Here is a 17,324-nt window from a genome sequence, read left to right on the forward strand (position 1 = left end):
AAATGGTAGGATATACTTTAGTGCCTTGACAGATCACTGTATAAAACCACCACTTACTTTTGCCCCAAATCCACCTTGTTCAATTGCACAGCATTTCATTTGTAATGGGAATCATTTTATGCTTTATCCCTATATCGTGTTAATGTATAAGAACTGTATACTTGCTGCAGTCTTGACTGCACTGTTGTCTGTGGACCTTACTTTAAATGGGAGAACTTTAGATGCTCATTAATTATCTTGGCAATAATGAGAGAAGTGAGAAAATTAACTCAAATTCTGAAATCATAGAACAGTAAATATTTTTCTGAAATTACATTTTTAACACAATAGTGTGCTACAGAATCACACAATCTAAAAACATTGTACTGCTCATTCAAACTGTAAGTAAGTAAAGAGCAATGAAAGAATGTATAAATATCTCACCATCATCTATAATGTAAATATGAAATGTTAAATTTACAATGCATTTTTTAAAAATGTTATATTTAATACAGACAATACTGAAGTTATAGTTATCATACCTTGGGTTACCTTTTGCACTACTCTTACAGACCCCAGTTCAGGAAAGCACTTAAGCATATGTTTAAATTCCAATTAAGTCAATGGTACTTAAGCACATGCTTAAAATTAGGCACATACTTAAGTGCTTTCCCAAATAGGATGGACTTAAGCACATGTTTAAGTGCTTTCCTGAAACAGGGTCATACTTCTATTATTCTTTTCTGTTTCCTCCCCCTTGGACACATTTAATCCTGGTCATTTTCCTTCACTGGTAACTTTACTCATCTCTTTTTCAGTCATTTTTGTGGTCTTGGTGTCCTATTCTATCTTAATCTAATTTTATTTTCCATTTATTAATTTTTTTAGTTAGGCTTAATTAATTTTTATTCACATAAACATAACTTTCTTGTCTGAATCCTTTCAAAATCCTGCCATTACAGGGCAGATCCAGCCACAGGAGAATTTCTACAATGTGGAGGATCCTCTGATGATACTTCTGCTGGCACAAATGCATGGCTAGGAGAATGAGAGCATGGCTGTGAGTCCATTACATTTGGCTGATCCCTCATCTATTGTAACAGACCCTTGGGACCATCAGCAGATAGCATAAATTAAAGCAGATTTTAAACCACTCTATTATATGCCAGGGACGGGCCCAGTGCCAAGAAGGATCAAAGGAATGCAAAAGTTGCTTAGAGCCATTACCGTACTGCTTACATTCTACTGTTTTCCTTGTCTGCAGTTCAGAATCTGGGCCATTGTTTTAGATTATTTCCAATTGGTTTTTTTGCTTGTGGAAACCCTTTAGATATCTGAGTACTGCCAATGCCTCCTACCCTGTTTCTCAGTTTGGTTGAATGAGACTGCATGATTGCAATCCCCTTGGAGTCATGAAAATGAGATGTATATCTTGAGAGATTATTCAAGTGAGGAACATTAGAAATGAAAACTTCCCATTGCATAGTCTCTATTCTGAGAACAAAAGTACACAGAGAAAAGCAAGTGTGTCACCCGTGTGATGTGACTAATTTCACCAGTTAATCCCCAGAGTTACTCCTACTTTGTAAAACTGATAAGAACATTTAAAAACAAATCATGTGCTATATGCTATTCAAAGGACTGTGCCTCTATGACAATATTTTCTGACAAAGTAACATACTGTGTGACTGTTTGATTGGTCCTAGGGGAGAGAGTAATATACTTTTGATCCTGAAGTTCATCTAAGCAAGAATCCATACAGTGTTAAAAATAATTATCATATGAACTTTAAAATTGAAGGCATTCTTCTGAAAGAAGTTCCTTTTTCCACTACAGAGAATGTGGTGCCATTTTTATAAGACAGTGACTGTAATTGTAGAGGTGATTTAAAGCTGTGGAATAAAGAAAAATGATGCAGTTGTTTACTGTTTTCTGTACAAGATTGGGAAAAATCTGTGATGATAGAGCTTTTCGTTTTTGACAGGAAAATGAATTTGGCTGCTTATAAAGTTATTCATTTGACAGAGGCTGAATGAACTGCAAATCAATAGAAGTTTTACACCGATTAAATCTAGATAAAAAGTAAGAAGCAACAGTTCAATGTGATAGTAGAAGCAGTAGAACAGATTAAGAAAGATAAACACATCCCTAATTACAGGTTTCAGAGTAGCAGCCGTGTTAGTCTGTATTCGCAAAAAGAAAAGGAGTACTTGTGGCACCTTAGCGACTAAGCAATTTATTTGAGCATAAGCTTTCGTGAGCTACAGCTCACTTCATCCGATGAAGTGAGCTGTAGCTCACGAAAGCTTATGCTCAAATAAATTGCTTAGTTGCTAAGGTGCCACAAGTACTCCTTTTCTTTTTACATCCCTAATTGTTTTCTTTGACTCTTTGAGCTGCCATTGGCCAGTTAGGCCTTAATTATTGCTCTTCTGAGTCTGAGCAACACTAGGGAGAAAAAAAGGGAGCAAACCACCCAAGTGGTGTTGTCTGGATATATTACAGCTTTGAAAAGCATAATGCACATGATCCTTCTTACTTTCACCAATGGAAATCAGTAACTCCTTTGGAGTCAAAGGAATTATGCTGCTGTAAATGAGAGGAGGAGAAGGCCTGGAATAAACAATTGATGTAGTCATTCTTGCTATAACTGCTCAATTGGTATAACAGGCATTCTCCCTAGTACAGCAATCCTGGTATATAAGGGGCTGAGGCACAGGTCCTCTCCTCCTACTCCAAAACACACCATTTATTGGGCTCTTAGCTCTCTGTTAAAAGCACTAGCTGCTCCCCTTGATTCCTAGCACTAGAAACCAGATTGTGTGCGAGTGTGCTGTGGGGACAAACTCCCTGCTACATCTCCTTCCTTTAATGCACCTACATACTGGAGGAATACTTTTGCTTCTAGAGTTTCTGTCCCTTGCTTGAGTTCTCAGAGTTAAAATTAAAATCAGATCCAGTTGACCCTATAGCTGAACATCATTAACTTAAGCATAGTATTGTTTAAAATGTATTAAAATTTGCTCTTCCATCAATATATACTCCAATTAATGTCAGCAGGGATTACATGCATATAGAATGTATCCCTTTCAAAACTTTTAAGTAGACAAATGTAGAACTGAAAATTAAGAAACCAATAAAACATTGCAGATGTTTAAATGTATGATGGTGTTGTTTCAGTCTGTCTAGATGTGGAGACACCTGCAAAATGAACTAAGGTTATTTTAATAACTAGGATAATGATAAAAAAAATCTTAAACAACAAGTCAGAGAGAACACATCAAAAGCTGCCACAATCATTAAATTTGCAGGCTCCATGGATCTGGATTGCCCACAGGCATTCAGTTTTCAGAAAGAAAAGGTTGATATATGTAAGCAATCTTTTTTCCTGTGAGGTATGCATTCTGAATGTGAGAATTTCAAGTGACTTATGTTTAGTTATAAACATTCTACTGTATTACCCTTCTTTGAATAAAAACGGAATCAACATTTTCTGTGAAAACAGTCTGAGTCCACAACACACTTGCAGACAATTCCAAAATTTCCAGTAGACACCTTTCAAAGATCTACATAGTGCCAGTGAAAGATTTATAGTTTAGCATTTAGTTCACAAGTTATTTATGTCCCACAGCCAGAAATGCAAAATGTTCTAGAAGATATCAAGGAATAAAAATAAGCAGTATTAGGAATTCAAAGTATTACATCAGCACTAACTTTGTCTTTGCTTTGCAAATTGTATAGTAAGAGAATATCATTCTTCCACATTTTTTAAGATGAGATTTTATGGTGGCATGTAGCAGATTGTGATTGAGTGCTTAACAGAAGGAATATTAGAGTAAGAGCTTGGAGAGTCCTTAGTTGCTGGTCACAAGAATACGCACGTGGGGTCATATATCACCCTAGATCCACACATGTAACTCCCCATTGATCAGAATGCATTAAAGTCAAATATAGCATATGACCTAAAGTTCTTGATGTGCATGATATATGAAATACCTCATTCATAAATACACATGCATGAAATACTAAGGCAGTCTGGAATTACATGTCAAAATGATTCCTTGCTAGGACCTGGAATAAGAATTAATATATCACCCAAAGATATATCAACAGTCTTTGAAAGAAAAAAAATATGACAAATGCTGGAAAACTCCTTTTCTAAGTGAGTACACATCTATATTTAAGATGACAATTTGGTTGTCATTACTTTTGCCACATTGGAGATGTACAAGTACAAATATGAAGGTTTGTAACACTCTGGATAAGCAGAGAGTGAAGGGCATAAGAAACTAACCAAATGTGAAAGGATAAGTTATTCGGTGCAGCTTAGCAATGCAATGTGTGTATTTGTACTGTTGAAATATTCCGGTATGCTTACTGGCTGGGAAATACAATACACTATATGTATTAATAGTTAGATCAGGCTGTTAGACTCCAGGTCAGCAAAACTCTTATGCCACATGGCTAACATTAGAGCATGTGAGTAGTTACTCTGATTTCATATGCACATGCATAAATAATATGACTGTTTGGAATTTTATGTCAACGCTATTCCTTGCAAGGACCTGTCCTTACTTCAGTGAGACTACTCTCACATGTGTTAAAGCAGAGATTAAAGTCCCTTCTACATCACACTATGAATATTTTGGCAAGATTTTAATGGGTAACATTCTACTTTATCTTGTTATAGCTACTTCGTTCATGAACCATGTAGATTAGTAGATGTTTATACATGTGTATGATGCATATATACATGCACCAATATATCAAGAATTGGTATGAAATCAGAAACTGAAAAGTTTTAGAACACTAATTTTCTTTTCTATATCCCCAATACTTAAAACCAAAATTTAAAAATACTGTAATTGTAGCCAGTAGGGGCTCAAAGCGTGTCAGTGCTGTTACAGATAAATTAGTGGAAAGTGGAACACCTTGGCTCCTGTGATGCAATCTACATACATTCTTAAAAAAATGTCTACAGTACCATTTCTAGGATTAAACATCTACAACATGAAACATAATCCCAGCACTATTCCCAGAACATATAATCAGGATAACATTAGTCTGCAACACAAGAGCAGAAAGCAGCAATAACAGCCATGTGAGCTAGTTAATCCAAAAAGCAAGGTTATTAACTAGGCAAACTATGGTACCAGCATCTTTGCTTTTTGGACTGATTACAGGGTATAAGCATGAAAAGCTAAAGCAGGAAAAAGCAAAGGGTATTAATTTATTCTGTGATGTTGGTATATACTGGCTATCCCATACTTACTTTTGGTAGAGGTAGCTCTTGCTGAATTTGGTTTTCAAATTTAGATCTAGTCTGCAAGTTTAAAGTCATGCTTCTGCCTGCATGCATTGCTGACAAACCTCCAGAGTGCAGCATGCCAAGGTTAACAGTGTGGTGTTTGTAAGCAGCGGTCTGAGTAAAGGAAATAACCACGTGACAGGATATGAACACACATGCTCATTGAATTAAGTATCGCACAAACATGGTTAACTTCACAGGTTTTAGTTTAAGCAAACAAACGATACCAAGAAATAAGTAGCTTTTTGATGCATGCACTCAGTTGAACAAAAGCACATACAGTACTGGTTATACATAAAATGGATACCATAAAAAGACTATAACACTGATAGAAAATGAAATATTTTTTATACCCATAGTCTGAAAACTCTGGTATATTGTATGGTACACATCATTTTATGGATATAGGACCAGGGACGCCTATGCTCCCACGGATGGTCCAAAATTCTGTGTATTTGAAGTGCTGGGAAGTAATAGCAGGGAAATCCATACAAGAGGTCTCTGTACCATCTTGTGTGCTAAGCTCTTTGTGGAAGAGAGGATTTTGGTTGGGACAGACACACAGTGAATGGGTCTGTGCACGCATGGACTAAATGGACCAAAATTCCACATGACAGGATCAGCTGGCTGGATCCACTACTGCCCATTTCCTCTATTAGCAGCTACAAACCAGCTGCACAGGCAATCTGATATGTTTGGGTTGAGAATTCTATCAGTTAGCACAATATGTTTTCATCTGGAGCAAAGACCTTTTACATGAAGGTTGTTACACTTCCTACATCTCCATAAAGGTTGGTCCATAAAACTGATCTTGTGCAAAGTATCGCCATGGTCACAGTCTCAGTTTCTGACTGTATACTGCAAATTTACTGTATATTAGATCACTTTCAATTGCATTAATCAATATGAACCTAATTTAATTAATCAGGATCTTCACTGCATGCTTTATATGAATGAATGTATTCCTTACACCAAACACAAATATTGAAAATAATTGTAAAGTGTGTCCTAAACCAACAAAATCCAGAAAATACAAAGTTTAGCCTGAAACCTCTGTCCTTAAGATACCACATTTTCATTAGGTATTATGTGGTCTCCAAACACGGAGTAATTTTACATACCACATGTACAGCAACGGAGGTAAGGAAGAAGTGTCAATCTTCAAGATACATTTTTTAAAGTTTGTCTGTTTGAGCCTTAATGTTATTTTAATATGCATCATTCTTTAGTACATGAATAGCAATGGGTATCTTGACTTCAGAGTTGTTAAGATCCAGCATAAATTATGTATTTGAATACATTTTAAAAATGCATATAATTTACACATTAGATCACAGCAGTTTTTCAAAGCCGCTTTGGTTTATGAAACAAGCCCATATTTATAAAGTGTATTTTTGGCTGGATAGTCAAACCATGCATAGAAATATTATATCATCAATACTATATTTTGCATGGAAAATAAAGATGCTCATCTTTCTACAGCTAAATGGGTATAACAATAATCTCCACACTGAAAAGCAATAGTTGTGAATATCCAATGCTACCATTACAAAGTTAAATAAGCTACAGGTTTAATATTGCCCCCTAAAAATACCAATGAGGGTTAGAATACACTTTTGACAGTTTACTTATGTTTTTTCCCTCTTTTTAAAAAGCTATGATGTATTTGTAATACACTATTGCCAAACACTATCCAGAGCCTTTCAATGCTCTCTGAGCATTACTGAAAAGGTAGGGTTTCAGCAGTACACCCATCTCACTTCTGACAAAACCATTAGCAGGTTTCATTTTTCTTTTGGTAAGGACTCCTGGAAATCAAAAGAATTAAGCCTTCTGAGTTAGTTTTTCAATGAAGAGTGCATATTAAAGGCAATGGAGTCATGTATGAAGAACTTCTGAAAGCCACTACCATCCCAAAGCTGGAGAAGAAAAGTCGTAATGAGTTTGTCTTCAAAACCTAGACCAATCAATTATTTACTTTAATATGTCTTCGGTTAGTGATTGTCAGAAGTAGAACTGACTGGAACATTTTTGTTAAAACAGTTTTCATTCAGAAAATACCATTTTGATTAAACTGATTTTTTTGTGAAATTGTATGGATTTCAGTGAAATTTCATTTAAAAATTGGAAATCATTTTGAAAATGTCAAAACATCCTATTTCAAAATTGTCAGAACAAAGTTTTTATTTTTCATTTCAAAACATCTTTTCATTTAAAATTTACTTATTTTTTATAAAAATAAAAGGGGGATCAAAATCAAAATTGAAAATGTCATATATATCAAAACAAAACATTTTTAGTGACCCTAAACAATTTTTTCCCAGAGTTTAGTTCTGCAAAAAATTTCAAAATTCCAGCTTTATGTCCCAATTCAGAATGAATTTTTTTCCCAATCTCAAAATTTTTTGACGGATGGAAAATCAATTTTCTGACCAGCTCTAGTCAGTAGTTTTCATTGGTTTGACCTTTTTTTTTTAAAGTGATGTCATGTTTGAAACCCCAATTAGTCATGAATGATACATTACCAACCACAGACCATATTCTGCCTTAAAGTATACCCCCATTGCACATCTGTAAATGAGAGCAGAATTTGAACCCTTATTACGAAATCATCTCATTTATATAAAAAACAAATCTACTATCCAGCTATCCTTTATGTAAGTTAGATGGGTTTAAAAAAAAAAGGAAGAAGAAAAACAGTATAATTTTTTTAATTACCTAGTTTAATTTTATTTTTAAAGGCAACATTGCTTTGGTTTGTAGTCACCAGCCCCCAGCAACTCCTTCTTTCCTCTTCCAGCCTGGCTTCGGTGTTTTTCAAATATTGGCCCTGCTTTAAAGTTGAACCTTTACTTACAAAACTAAACTGGGAGTACTGAATCCTAATCTGGAAAACAAGCAATTCCCACAAATTTGGCCATTTGAAGAGTGTTGGCAATTAGACATCAAAGATAAGGTCTAAATCTGGTTGCCAATATTTGGAGGTGGTTGAGCCTCTATGGAAAGTAGATAATTTACCTTTTATTTGAAAGTAAAAATTCACAGCAGCCAAGGTGCCTGTTTTTCTTGCAGGCCTGCCTGACAAAGGATGCACAAGTATCCTTTAAAATGTGACAATCAGGAGTTCAAGCGGTGAGACTTCAGTGGGAAACGTTCCATGTTTCTCCTAAGCCAACGTGGCACTCAGCTGTGCTTCAGAGGTAGCTTTGGTGCTATGAAACTTTAGGAACAGATTTTCTGTCTCCTGGCTGTGGCAGCATAGTAGGGCTTAAAAAGCACCTTATGGGGCCACAAAATAATTCCCTGCATGGCCTTATCCTGTCCTATCTGCAAGCTCCACCACAGGGGGATGACAGGGATAGGGAAGGAGGCATTATAAGGGGCAGGTCCATAATGCATGGCACTATGGAGGTTATGGGTTATGTTGCAGCACCTAGATCATTCAAGATAGGCTACTGTATGTTAGCTATACACTTTATGCTGGGGATAGGGTAACCATATGTCCCATTTTGGTCAGGACAGTGTCCTTTTTAAGCCCTACCCAGGGTGTCCTGATTTTTGGGACAAATGCCCAGTTTTGCCCAAAAAGTGGGGCACCCTCTCCAATGGGGCACGGAAGAATGTTCGGGGAGGGGGGAGTAGGGTTGCCAGTTGTGGTTGGACGTATTCCTGGAGGTTTCATCACATGACATAATGTTTAATCAAAGATTAGTCTAATTCCTGAAGACTCCAGGACAATCCTGCAGGGTTGGCAATCCCGGGGAGAGTGAGCGGCAAACGCCAGACCCATGCAGGGGGGTTCAGGCAAGCAGTGATGCCAGGTAGCTTGGGATAGCCCTGCATGCAGGAGGGAACTCAGGCAAGCAGCTCAGACCAGCTCTGCTTGGGGGGTTGGATGAGAGACTTGGACGAGCCCTACGCAGTATCCCATTTTCCCTTAGGGAAATAAGGTCACCCTCACTGGGGACCATTTTTGAACCTAGAGCAGCCAAGAATCTGAAGTATGCTGTGACACAGAGGTCCCTTGGGGGTTCGCTACTCTGTGTCAGCAACTCCTGTGAGGCCTGACATACTCACTACAGCTAACACTTGTCACGATATATATTTAAAAGGTGTCATGTAATATATCACTGGAAAATGAATAACTCACTGATCATTAATATTCTTGCATGATGTATGTACTATCAACCCACAAGGATTACACAGATTTTCTGGAGTTATGACTAAAACGTGTTTAACCAGGCATATCAGAAGGAGTTGATAAAATAATCTTTCGCCCCCGCCCCCCGAACAAAGGAATGTGGTTGCGTCTGCTTGCATGTATATTCCATCTAAATTGAGTAAGATGTGACAAAAGAATATTTGCAAGCCAGGCAAAAAAAGCCATAAGGAGTGCAAGTGGGGAAAAAGTGATCACATTGTCAGCGGGGGATGGAGACTGCACTCCCAGGAAGCCTTCCTGCCCTTCGAAGAAGGGTCAATGAACTCAGAGAGATACTTTTCAAAGGTTTACTGGACTATAAAGAGAGGAGCAGAGAACCCCTAAGTTATTCTTCACTTGAGGAGATAAGGAAAACCAGAGCCTTGGACTCTGTGGGGATTCCAAGAGCTAGTCACCGACTGCTGGAAAAGGAAGATTATACAAGGTAGTTTCCTCACCAAAGACTGTAGCTTAAGTGAGATCTTTGCCATTAGAAAGCATATTTTGACTTTTGTTTGTTGGTAACTCTCTCTATTTTTACCCCTTATCCTCACATAAATCTCTCTCTTTTTGATTGAATAAGCTTGTTTTTACCTTTTATCTAAACCGACCAGTGCTGTGATTGAAATAACAGTGATTGTCAAACCCCAGTTAGATTAATGAGCTGCAGAGTATAGTCTCTTTAAAGGAGCAACAAACTTAATAAGATTCTGTGAGTGCTACAGTCAGAAGGACTGGACACTACACAGCAGATGGTTTGGGGGAAATTCAGGACTGGGAGGGTCTTGGGGTCACTCTGAAACAGTAATTAAGCAGTGGAAGCCAGGGTCTGACATGCATGCTTGTGTTCAGGCTGTTTGTGTCAGGGCTGTGAGCCACCACAGCATAACATTTAAGGCACCCAGAGTTTCAAAGCAGGTGGTGACACACTCCTTACTGATCTGGATTGAACCCCAAAGTGTCACAGATGCAAAGGTGGGTGACATAAAGCCATCTTTGGCCCCTCCTCCCCAAACTGTGCTGTGCACTTCCTAGAGGTACAGCCAGCACCAGACCCTTACTCTACTTTTTAAGTGGAGTTAAGACCAAAAACTGAAAATCTTGGTACCTATACTGCCATCTAAATGAGTTTTAAAAAGTTTTTTCAATTTTTTCTTAAAATACACCATGAAATAGCCCTTACAAAGCTGAATAGGGAACTTCATATTTTTAAGTAAAAATTAGATTTTTCCACTAAGATTCAGTCCTTTCTAGTTTTATTTCAGAATCTTCTACTGTGGCTGATACTGCTCTTTGATAGAAATTATGGTTGTAGCGTTTCAGACAGTCCCAAAGTAGTAACTAAATGAAGCAGGTTTTTTGGTACCAAACACTTTTATACATAAGCCTCCGTAAATCATTTACCCAAGAACCCCCAATACTAATTGATTATATATCTTATGTTAACAAAATCCTTCACAGAGGAGTTCCCCATAACACAAATACAGGGAATCTCAGAATCAGAAATTTGTATATTCACCACTGTACGTGCACATACTTAGAAATATTAAAATATAAAACTAGAGCATTAATTCCAGAGAAATGTCAAACATACCCTGTCTAACCTTCTAGCTTCTATATGTCTAAGTAGCTGTTGTCTCCAGTCAGCAGGCATTTTAGCACAGCTCTCATTTCCCTTCACAGGGGTAGGCCTTGTTTTTATATCACTGTTATCTGAAGGCTTGTCACCATAGTTACCCAAGTTATAGTCTGATGGTATCTTTTCCAATAGAGCTGCCATTGTAGGCCGAGCTGAAACTGGTCTAGTCTGAGATGTACCATAACTCTCTGTACTGTAGCTTCTTGCAGACAATGGCCTCCTTTGTGTAAGGTTTTTAACTGGAAAACTTCCAGACTGGGCTTTCACTTCTTGATATGAAGGGTGTTCATCTTCATACCTGCCATTCCTTTTGAGGAACTGGGTTTCAGACACTGAGATACTGCTTTGGCGTTCCATAGCTGCTCTATACTGAGGTCTGCTATACCTATCACTCTGAGGCAGTTCGTGAGGTTCGCTTACTCTTCTATACATTGACATTTCAGTGGAGCTTGCCAATGAATCTGCTCTTCTCAAAAATCCTGACCTTGATCCCTGGGTTGAGAACTGAGCACTAACAGCCTCCTCATTAACTGAAGGCTGAGAGAATGAAAACATGTGCTCCATGGGGGGATATCCTCTATAGGCTCTTGGACTAACCAAATCCTTGGCAATGTTTTTACTCTGCTGGGGAACATATTCTGGATTGTGTTGAAAAGGTGGTGGTATCCTCTTTTCTGCTTTAACTTCCACTGCTCCTTGAGGGTTGAAGCTTTGGTCAAACTGATAGACTTTTTTGGTTACAGAAGGCTTTTGCTGCTGCTGTACCTTAACACTTCCATAACTCAGCAACTCATCATCTAGCATTGGTACAGACTGGCTACGAGACATACTAGACATACCATGCTCCTGTCCTACCATTTTATCTAGTCTTTCATGGGTTCCTGCATTGTCATTACGGGATGCATAGTTTTCTAATGGAATATTATAAACTTTATATGTACCAATGTCGATCTCATCAATACTTTGCGACTTCTTAAATTTACTAGTTTTTAAATCTCTCATCATTGGGGAAAGCCTCTCTGTACTCTTGCTCATTGCAATAACACTTTTAGAAGACTCTGGACGGCAATGAATATGTGAAAAGACATTACTAAGACTTCTGTTAGCATTTGAATCATGATACTCCCATGCTACTCCTGGAGAAAAAGTGCTAGCTGCTTCAGGAGATTCTTTGATATGATCTTTCCTTTCAGGCAAAGGGCTGGTGGTGGGGGTGCTCTCCAATTTAGAAGGAAAAGCTGTCCTATCTTCAAAAGGACTTGGAGTTCTGGTCCAATTCTGCCAAGGATTGGGAGGAGGCACTTCTGATTCAGGTGTGTTTCTGAGTGTAGGCTGTTCAAGTTCCAGGGGAATGCCAACTATCCTGTCTTGTCTAATTAAAGGCCTGCGTCCATGAGCAGATGTGCTTCTAGATTTAGAGCATAAGAGAGGGTTAGTGCTAGGATTCTCCACTGTGCTCTCCTCTGCAACAAACCCTGTGTTATCATAGTGTGGGGTATCATTCCAGCTGTCAGCAAAAGTGTCACTCATTGGATGCCTATCATTGCGCTGCTGCAGATTTCCCACTGGAGCAGACTCTAGCTGGCTGAGTAATGGCTTTGTCTCAAGAGGCTGTGGAAAAGACTGCGCAAGCCTGCAAAAAGTAAAAATAAAATGCAATGAAGACTATCAGGGCCTCTGTTACAATAAGTGAGTATCAGCAGAAAGAAAGTCTTACAAAACATCCTAATGTTTTCTCATATATATCTATCCCTTTGGATTATATTACAATACATATAGAAATTATGCCGGTGCTTTGTCACAAAATCTGGCATTTTCTAACTTTTGAGAGCTTAGCTTTGCAACCTAAATAACTGTTTTAACATTTTTTTGTATGTAATATAACTTATTTTTCAGCAAAATGTAGCTGTAACTCTGCACAAAATAATTCAGCTATAAAAGCCTCTGCTGTCATAAATCCAGGAATTAACACAATTCCAGGCTGCAAAATGAAGCTTCTGAAAATTTGGTGCATGATGGCCCTGATCCTCTTGTCCAGTTGGACAGCTTTGTGCTTCTGCAGCAATGCAATGGTGTCCCCATAAAGCAAGCTTAACCTGCCCGTGGAGGATTCCCCATGTGTAGGGACACATTTCAGTGGCAAAGAGCTGCTGTAGCAGTTTCTATTCTGTGTTGCCAGTGTAGGGGCATGGCTGTGGAAGAGGAGAAGTGCCCTGTGCCCTGGCAATCTCCAGCTGCTACAATGATCCCCTTGAGGCTGTTGATAACCAGTGAAAATTAAAGCAGCTTTCAGGCTTCTCTTATTTGTGCAGGGGTCCTATTTTAGGACAAACTGAGGGCTGTGGGAGTATAAAGGTTACAAGCATTCTGTCAATCCTAAAGTGTGCCAAGCACTCCTCAGCTGCAGCTCAGGATCTATGCACTTTCAGTATTTGGTTATTTCACTTTAGAAAATATAATAGAGAACCTGACTCTCCACTGTCTTCACCTTGTATTGTTATCTCCACCAGGGCAAAATGGGTGTAAAATGCTACTCTTCTTGTTTGACAGCCTTAAATACCCAGTATGCCCTCACTTTGCCCAGCTGTATATGACTACACAAAGTGAGAGGCAACAGAGAATCAGACCCAGTAAACATATACACACCTGTTACCCCACAAAGAATTATTCACTGCTTCTTTGGCAGTTGTTTGCAAGGACCCCATTTTAACACGAGCATTAGAGGACCCTGAGGAAGCTTGGGAAGGTGAATAGTCTGAGTAAGTGCCTGAGGAAACACTGTTATTGAGACAGTGGATTTTATCTGCTTCAGATTCATCTGTTGATTCTGAAATAAAATAGAACAAGCATTATGTGGGGTTGGAGAATTCGGAAACTATACATACTGGAAAAATAAATGTTCAAACTGATATTATGCATATATTTAAAAACATGTTTGTAAGATATCTGCAAATCAGAGTGTAGTATCCAATACATCCCAGCACAATGTATTATTTCTAGCTCATCTATCTAGCTGCACGCATTAAACATGCCTTCACTGAACACTTTTGGGAGTCAACATACTGTAGTACCTTTCTTTTCTTTACCCAGAAGAACAAGTTTGGGTTGGTACAAGGGAGCCTCAGCCATTGAAGGGCGAAGTTCTCCTATCCTCATGTCATTAGCAGGATGTCCAAAGGAATCCTGAGAGAGAGAATAATACTGAAGTATAAAATAAAACTATAATAAGGTGGACTTGCAGAAGGCAATGAAGAAACAGCCACATTTGTCATGAACATGGAACTACATAAACCAGGCACAGACAATATCATTCTAATCATGCTGAATTTGTCACACTACAATTCTACTTATTCATAAAATATTATAACAAAGCACTAATATTATGATGATAGCGTGTTTATTCTGAAAATGCAGATGAACTAGACAGAACTTGAGATGTGTCAAAACCACACACACATTCTTGATGGAGTAAAGCTTACAAAAATGTAAAATTTAAGTAGAAATGAATGAAAATTTAGAAAAAACTATTAACTTATTGACGAATTAAGTACTACTCGTTCATTTGTTCCAACTACAATAGGACAGATCTTTACAAATTCAACTGTCCCTACATCTGCACTGAACCAAACAGCTATCTTGGCTCCAAAAGAATTTTCTATGAATTTAGGCTAATAATAATGTTAACCCTGTGTTTTGAGAGCAAATGCTAATCTGGCTGAATTTCAAAAGGTTTCCTACATAATGCAAACAAGATGTGTGCTGCTAAAATCCCTCCTGCAAAGAATTAGACCGGTAAGTCATTTGTTTCTGTTTTTAAACAAAACGTGTGCTTTTATTGGTTGAAATATGTGTTCTGACACGTTTGGTTAATTATGACTTGAAAGTTTATTTTAGAAATTATAGTTTACAGTTCTCTTTAATAGAATAATTCATATTTGGATTAAATTGAAAAACATTTTGAATATCAAAATTCACTAGCTTCACAGAATTTAAACAATAATGTAAAGAAAAATTAGGGTTGGAAATGCAGGGAGAACTTTAAATGGTCTGATAGAATCCCAAAGATTCTGACTCATCTCTGATCTACTTATAAAACCCTTGTTTTACAATAACTAGCATTTACATATTTCTTTTTCATCCATATATCTCATATAATTTTATCAAGATAAGTAAGCACTATTATCCCAACACACAGATAAGGAAACTGAGGCACAGAGAGGTCAAGTGACTTGCCCCAGGTCACAGAGAATCAATGGCAGAGCCAGGAATAGAACCCAGGTCCGCTAATCCACAAATCTAATCATCCATGGTTCCCCCTTAAGTATTGTTTCTGATATTGTATGAATTGGATGAAACCTTGTTATGGGATTGTGGTTCATATGTTAACTGAATGGTGAATTCACACCTAAGGGTAAGCATAAGCCCCAACTAAGACAAAAGGAGTGCATGAACCCACCGAGGAGCTTTTGTTAAGTATTGTTTTGGGCAGGTGTGTGTAGGGGAAGACAGGACACGGAGAAACTGAGAAGGAATGAGGGGGGGGGGGACCCACACGCTCACGCACACAGAAGGAAGCTATTGAAAGTATGATTGCTGTCCCTGGAAGAAGCCTAGGGAGAGGTTTTTGGGTCAGGACCACAGGCTGGAAAGAATGCTCCTGGTGCTATGAGCAAAAGAAGCTGTTTCGTGCTATTTCATTCCTTCTGTGGTCAGAGACAGAGGACTTCGTACATTCTCTGTAAATAAAAAAAACTGTATTACCTGACTACCACCAATTTTTATTCCCAACTGGTACACTCACTGGACCCCAAACTTTGACTTGCTGCTCGGGTCAAAAGGGGCAAAAATATATTGATTTTAGGGGCTGATAAGGAAGAGTAAGGGGAATTAACTCAATGGATTTCTTAGACCCTGCCCTTTTGCCGTCCTAGTACGGAAATAAATACAAATTGAGTCCTTAGATTGTGTAAGATTGAACCCATTTAATTTAAAAAGTAAAATAATTTATGGTTGAGGGGCCTTCTCAGTTGTTCCCAGCAGTAGCTCCTCTTTTACAGCTGTCATTTCCAGCATTAGATTCTTTGTCCACAGCTCAACCATAAAACTATCTTGTTAAGTCAACAACCCAGCCTCCAGTCAGAAATGCTCTAGACTCATCCATTTGTTCATGATCCACTCACCCAGCAGCTGCTACTGCTTGATGATCTCTTACTTCACTCAGAAGTGTTTTAGCCCAATTTATCCCTTTGTTTTTCATTTCCAACCAGACAGTTGCTGCTTCCCTCTTTGAGAATCTTTATGATTCCATACATGTAACTGGGTCCAAATGCTGCACTGTCTGACATCTCCAATCTGACTGATTTTCTGTACTAACCTGCTATCTGATATGCTCTGAAAACACCAAGAAACAAGAAAGAGGAAGAAGGGAAGTGAGATAGTGGCTTGAACCACGGAGGAGTAATTAAAATTAGGAACTCACAGAACAGGGCAGCTAAGTGAAAGGAATGGAGATATGAAGAGGGACTGTTCTCTGTGCTTCTTCTCTTCCCTTCCCATCATGACATGGACATGGTTCAGGTATGAGGAAGAGACTGCGCATGGAGACCTTGTGAAGGACACAACGGGGGAAGGGAGATAGTGGAAAACACACTATCTAGAGGAGTTACACGGGGGATTTAAGCCTGAGAGGGGGGGACCCTGGGAAGGCAGTTATGGAATGCAGCCATAAGGGTCACTCTGATGGAACACAGGCTCCAAGGGATTGCCTTGTGGGGGGTACCCAGCCTCAAGGAGTAGGAAGGCTGGTATGGGACACAGCCTTGGGGAGAGACATGGACGGTCGATGAGTTAGGGTGAAGACAGATTCAGAAAAGACCTTTTGAGAAGAGTGGACACAGGTTTGGGGAAGAGGGAATGATGGTCTCTGTCATGGGAGAAGAATGGACATTTGGCAGAGGAGAGTTGGTAGTAGAGAGAGAGGTAGGGAATGAGTGGTGTTAGAAGGGAGAGGGAGGAAAAAGTTGACATTTATAAGCAGGAGTGATAGAGGGAATGTTGGGGGAAGAGAGGTGGTTTGAGCCTTGCTGGAGGTATATTTGTAGCTGAGCACTTCTGCTTCAGAAGGTGGAGGGGGGTTGAGGCACTATAAGGCTCTGTGTCCCCAGCACTTTGTTGGCAGTTATTCCATCAATAGTGAG

General features: G+C 38.6%; 1 protein-coding gene across 6 annotated transcripts in view; it reads right to left on the reverse strand.

Annotated features, from left to right (window-relative positions):
- LRRC7 (leucine rich repeat containing 7) overlaps window positions 1-17,324 on the reverse strand; it is a 358,746-nt gene that overhangs the window by 38,746 nt on the left and 302,676 nt on the right. For 5 of the 6 annotated variants that reach the window (XM_043520844.1, XM_043520845.1, XM_043520847.1 and 2 more), the window contains exons 18-21: window positions 14,199-14,310; window positions 13,774-13,954; window positions 11,083-12,760; window positions 5,252-5,401 (exon numbers count right to left, since the gene is read on the reverse strand). In XM_043520844.1, coding sequence (XP_043376779.1) covers window positions 5,252-5,401; window positions 11,083-12,760; window positions 13,774-13,954; window positions 14,199-14,310 — 2,121 coding nt within the window. The remainder of the gene's footprint in view (window positions 1-5,251; window positions 5,402-11,082; window positions 12,761-13,773; window positions 13,955-14,198; window positions 14,311-17,324) is intronic. The other variant, XM_027825894.3, reaches the window with a different exon arrangement.

This window comes from Chelonia mydas, chromosome 8 (assembly GCF_015237465.2).
Source record: "Chelonia mydas isolate rCheMyd1 chromosome 8, rCheMyd1.pri.v2, whole genome shotgun sequence".
Classification (NCBI taxonomy): domain Eukaryota; kingdom Metazoa; phylum Chordata; order Testudines; family Cheloniidae; genus Chelonia; species Chelonia mydas.